At 39.3% G+C, this 5,558-nt stretch overlaps 1 protein-coding gene across 1 annotated transcript in view; it reads right to left on the reverse strand.

Annotated features, from left to right (window-relative positions):
• Positions 1–1,308: 1,308 nt before the first annotated feature.
• The window catches only part of CNKSR3 (CNKSR family member 3), a 132,742-nt gene continuing 128,492 nt past the window's right edge, over positions 1,309–5,558 (reverse strand). Inside the window, exons 22-23 of the mRNA XM_009887613.1 lie at positions 5,031–5,221; positions 1,309–1,509 (exon numbers count right to left, since the gene is read on the reverse strand). Coding sequence (XP_009885915.1) covers positions 1,309–1,509; positions 5,031–5,221 — 392 coding nt within the window. The remainder of the gene's footprint in view (positions 1,510–5,030; positions 5,222–5,558) is intronic.

Raw genomic sequence — 5,558 nt, forward strand, 5'->3', positions numbered from 1 at the left:
AGGTGTGAAGGCAAAAAAAAACCCAAACCTTGTACTGAGGACAATGAAGCCAAAAAGTTATGATTCTGCAGCAAAACCTCTTAACATACTTATTTTTCTTTACCCAAAGGGAAATCCCAACATTTTATAGAAAACATTTTCCTGCCCTAAATTATACCGATTTCCTTCATCCAAAACTCAAACCTAGAAAGAAGAGAAAGTTGCAGCCAAGGTCCTAGGGTATTCTCAGTTATAGAACCATTACTGTGATTCATAATGGAGCAAAAAAACCAAAAAGGCATTTCAAGTCAACCTGTAAGCGCTCTCATCTGTGTGGGTCTGATCCATGTGTGCCTGTCTACATTAGGAAATTCAGCATACATAAATATATAAATAAAACATATATACAGTACATAGTCACATTCATATAAGCCATAAAATGACATATATTTACAAAATATTTGCAGGTATGGTTTACACTTTCAGGTCCACATCAGGAATTCAATTATTTAGCTTCTGCCTTGTGAACTTGATCACCTTCCCAAGTAGAAATCTGGGATGAATTTGTACCTTATATATATATATCCATAATTGTCAAAAATAAGAAAAAGAAAATAATCTTCCAAGGAATTCTGCCAAGTCCATAATAAAATTTGAAACTTGTTGAAGCATAAGCTGCCTCATTGAAGAGTAAATTACATGTTAGCAAACACTGAGAGACCTTCCTTTCTTCATGTAGAAAGACAGTACCTCGGTCTGGTCCATAAATAAATTTGAAACTCATAAAACATCAGGCAGAGCACAAACTGGGTGCCTGACAGCTGTTTGTAGTATAAACTCATGCGTAATTGCTATTCTATTTGTCTCAGTTTAAACTGGTAGAGCGGAGTGAATGTAGAGATGAAGACGCATACATCAGGTTACCGTAGAGAGTAAACTACATTCTGTTGGCATTGTTGTTAACAGTAAGTTACTTGGTCAAAACAACTGCAAGGATCTCACATTTATACAGTTCATATTATACAGTTCTGTGACTTCCAGGAGTTGGACATATTTAAGTCTCCAAAGATGGAGAAACATTTCTTCACTGCTTCATAAAATAGTCTTCTTAGGTATGCAGCCCAGGTTCAGGCATGCTTTTTCAATCTGGCGGATTTGCCTTTGTGACATGAAATAAATTTTGCAAAAGGAATTAAAGCTTTGGAGAAGTGGTTGTTTTCCTTTCAAAGAGCAGTTGGAAAAAACAAACCTCAAAATGCAGCAGTTTAAAGTGCCTGTATGTGAAGTCCCATGGGGAAAAGTCTTGCCATGAACCATCAAACCATGGCCTCAGATAGCACTTTCAGTGATAGGCTGTGAAGTCATCTCTTGCTCCTCACTATTCCCTGTGGACGCGTCCTGGACCTCCTGCTGCTGATAGATATCTTGGACCAGCATGATGTTTGTGTTCCTCCACTCTCTGTACTTCATTGCGGTCAACTTTGGGTCCTCTAGCAACTGGTTAATTGTGGCCAGGTCATGCTCCTTACACTAGGAAGAGAACAAGTGGTTATTTCCCACAGAAACTGTCAAGTTCATTGTCCGTAACAAAAACAGTCTGGGAACATTAGAGAACCATGTCACAAGGAGATAGCCAATTATCCATCCTCCTGGCAACTTGTTCCCATTTTTAGAATATACATCATTAAAGTTAAGTCCATAGCAGAAATTTGTCCAAGTTGAAGGCAAGATTATGACTCCATGTAGATTTTTTATTTTATAAGATTCTTCGCAAAACTTCATGAGAGAGAATTCATGTGAAAATTAGACAGTTATGCTGTCTCACAAGTTAGTACTTGCATGAAACTGGACACAACAGCATTTATTTCTATAATTCACACCAATTCCAACTTTCTCAGAAAATACTTATTCCCTGATGATATTAGAAATGTCTCTTCTCTAGGAGCTAGAAAGAAAATAATTTTGGATATAACCCATGCACTGGCAGTAGAGTTTCTGTGTGGCTAGAGCACGTGTGGCTGCTAATAGATCTACTGCCAGCTACTATTAACAAATCTGGTCTCTACTTTTAGACAAGGGAGGCTAAGGCTGTATATTGCAGACCCCCTGGTTGAATCATAAGACTTGAACAGTCACTGGTATGGGGAGACTGAGATCCTTTATATCACAGAATCACAGTAAGGTTGAGGTTGGAAGGCACCTCTGGAGGTCAGTCATCTGGTCCACCCACCCTGCTCAATCAGGGACACCTAGAGCAGGCTGCCTAGGACCGTGTCCAGCTTTTGAATATCCGCAAGAATGGAGACTCCACAGCCTCTCTGGACAACCTGTGCTAGCGCTCAGTCACCCTCAGAGCAAAAAAGTGTTTCCTGATGTTCAGAGGGAACCTGCTGCGTTTCAGTTTTAGTCCATTGCCTCTGGTCCTGTCACTGGGTGCCACTGAAAAGAGCCTGTCTCCCTCTTCTCTGCACCCTCTATTCAGGTATTTATGTACATTGATGTCCTCACATTTTGTGACACAATGAACGACTTCGCTTTTCCAGCCCTTATTGCCTATCCATGCAGAGGAACACAGGATAGAAAAGCCCCAGTTAGCAGCTACGATTTCTTAATGGAGGCACCATGCTGCACTAACAAACCTTTACTCCTTTTGCCTGGCTCCTTTCCCCCTAGTCTCTGTGTGAAAGCAACAGAATAGTTCTTCACCATCTTCTCCTGCTTCCACCAGTTTCATTACTCCTGAGGACACTCTGTGCTAGTGGCTGCCTTGGAAATACTCCCACACGTTTATGATGCTTCCCAATAGCAGGAATCAGATGTTACACATCCATATACAACTACTATTTTATTGAACTATCAACTGCTCTAATCCCTGTGATGCCTGAGCCACTTCTGAAACAGAAAAACTTGTTCAACTGTTGGTTTACACAGGTCCTACCCTCCAGACCTAGTGCTAGCCCTTCTAAGAGGGTTTCTGGCATCAATGCAGAAATATGTGCAGTTAGCCCAAGAGAAAAGGAGATAAGGAGGCAGAAGGGAGAGAAGAGTATTTTCCAGTGGACAAACTTGGTGGAAAAAAGCCATGCTGTGGAATTTTTCTGTAGCAGTAAATCTATTTCCCACATTCATTGAGCCTGTAATGCGTTTGCACACAGCTTCTCTCTCTTCCCAACTATCCAAAGCATGTTTTGTTAATGATATATTGTGGCAGCAACATTAATCTGTTGTTAAAGACATGGAGTCAAAAGTCCAAAATTAAAATTGTACTGAATCTTGCATAACTCACTTGTCTCAAACTAATAGGGTTTTAATTAAAGCAGAGTAAATGTGGATCAGATGCAAAACTGTCCTGATTTTTAGATTTCCAATAGATCATTTCTAATTATCTCGTGTCTCATGTTATACATTAAGAAAATTTACTTTAAATGCACATAATCCTAGTGATGCAAAGAATATGACACTTTCCCACTGCAGGCATTTGCCTTTCAGACAGGCTAACTTAAACACTACTCTGTATAGAACTCTGTTTGTGTCTGTGAGAAAATGTCTGTGCTATATTTGTCTTGTCAATACTCCAATTTCTTAGTTTGAAGAAAGCAAAAAAAAAAAAAAGATCAACACATTTTATACATTATGAACACTCTAAAAATCATTTTTCCATATTAAATACAAGCGTTAGACAAGTCTAAGGTTATAAACGCTGCTAATCACAACTTATACCATACTCCTGTGCTAAATCAATGCAAAGCCATCCTTGCTCATGTCTGGCAGTAAGGCTTCTAGGCTCCCATTCAGGTCCATACTAATGAAATTGATTGTCCCACAAGATACAACTCTATTTTGTACTTACTGGTTCTTAGATTTATTGGGGAGGCTCCTATTGGGGAAACCTCTGCATTATGTTTCTATATTTAGCTTCCTGTCGCATGAAATAAGCATGCTTTTTAAACTAACTTTCTATATGAGGGGTTCACTTTATTGCTGACGCAGGTTAATACTGCTGTAGTCAGTACTGCGTCACTGAAGATTCTTTGATACTGAGGAAAGACTTCACCAGGTCTCATACGGAACCTGGAAACCCAACAACGGGGAGAATGCCCATAATCCCACTTGTCTTTCCAACTGTATCTTCAGGAAGTTTAACACAGCCCGAGGTGTCAAAGCCAATCCTTCTGTTGCCTCTAATAACCAAATCAATGATTGTGCTAATAGCAGAAGTTATTCATGCGTTTCTCCAACGTACAATGCCTGAAGCCAAATACACACACTTGAAACAAGATATTCAATTCTTGCTTCTAATGCATACAGAAAGAAACAAGTGAAGCTCCAGGTTGACATTTATTCTTTCTTCTCCTTACAATTTAAGTATTATGGCTAAGCTTTCTGTTTCCCTCAGTGCCATTCAGAAGCAGGCTTTGAAATCCCGTGACACTTGAAATGATGCTGGCAAGTAAACAGCCTCATAAATCCCCATACTCCAGACAGATTTACTGGCCCTTTCATGGAACGTCCCCTGAACACCTCCACCCCTCCAGTTCATGATATGTTTCCAACATAAAAGCAGGATGCTTTTGTTATTAAAAATATTTTAGTTACAGGAGGTCTTTACAATAGCTTTGGCACATCCTGTACATTCTCCAATAATCACATAAGGAAAACTTTTTTTGGCTCAGGGTCGTTTTCGTGTCCTTTATCATCAACGTGCTTTGTCTGCTCTTCCTTTTTTAAGGCTCCCCTGTTTAGTGTATTCAGCTGAGCTTGCACGTTTTCCAGCTAACTAGGAGACGCTTTCTTTATTAAATTTTCCAAATGGGCTGGAACGTCTGCAAGAAGAGTCCCTTCTGAGCCTCTGCTTCCAGTTCAGATTCAACAACAAAACACAGATCAGTATTTAGAATGAAGTAGAAAACAATTTCAAAAACTTAACCAAATTCTCTGGGGCTTGAAGTAAATATGTAATTATAGTTTGGCTGAAGCTTAATCTTGCTTCTTTTTTCAGCCAAACTGTTTCTTTCTCTTAGGCTTTTTCTTGGCTTGCTCTGCAACCTCACCTTTAATGTGCTGTTCAGCATTCGAATTTTGTGGAGTTTCTCATTAATGGAAGGGTTTTTGCTGCGTTTGATAAATGACTTCCTAAGCTCCTTCTTCGTTGACAGCCGACGATCACCAATGGGAGACAGGCTTGCTTGTTCTAATGACTTGTAAAGTCGCTCCATCTCGTCATCATCACATTTTTCCTGATCTGCAAGCAGAAGAATAAATTGGGTATGAGAACGTGAATATGGCAGCAGAGAGCAGAAATGTTAAGTTCAGCCATCAGGAAGGCTCTTATCCAAGTCAAAAAGTAATGGTATTAGAGTTAAAACCAAGGGCAATTTTTAGGGTAATTTATAGGGTAATAATGCATATGAAAAAGACATACTACCAAACTGAAATATTTTTAAGAACCAGGTCATGATCGAAACAGATATGAGCATGTATTTCCACTGATAGAGCGCTGCTTTAATGCTCTGAATATATCACAGACTTTGAACAACTGTCTATAATGCTACATTTGAATGAAAACAACTTTGACAAGA

The sequence above is a fragment of the Charadrius vociferus genome, unplaced genomic scaffold (assembly GCF_000708025.1).
Source record: "Charadrius vociferus isolate BGI_N301 unplaced genomic scaffold, ASM70802v2 scaffold176, whole genome shotgun sequence".
Lineage (NCBI taxonomy): Eukaryota > Metazoa > Chordata > Aves > Charadriiformes > Charadriidae > Charadrius > Charadrius vociferus.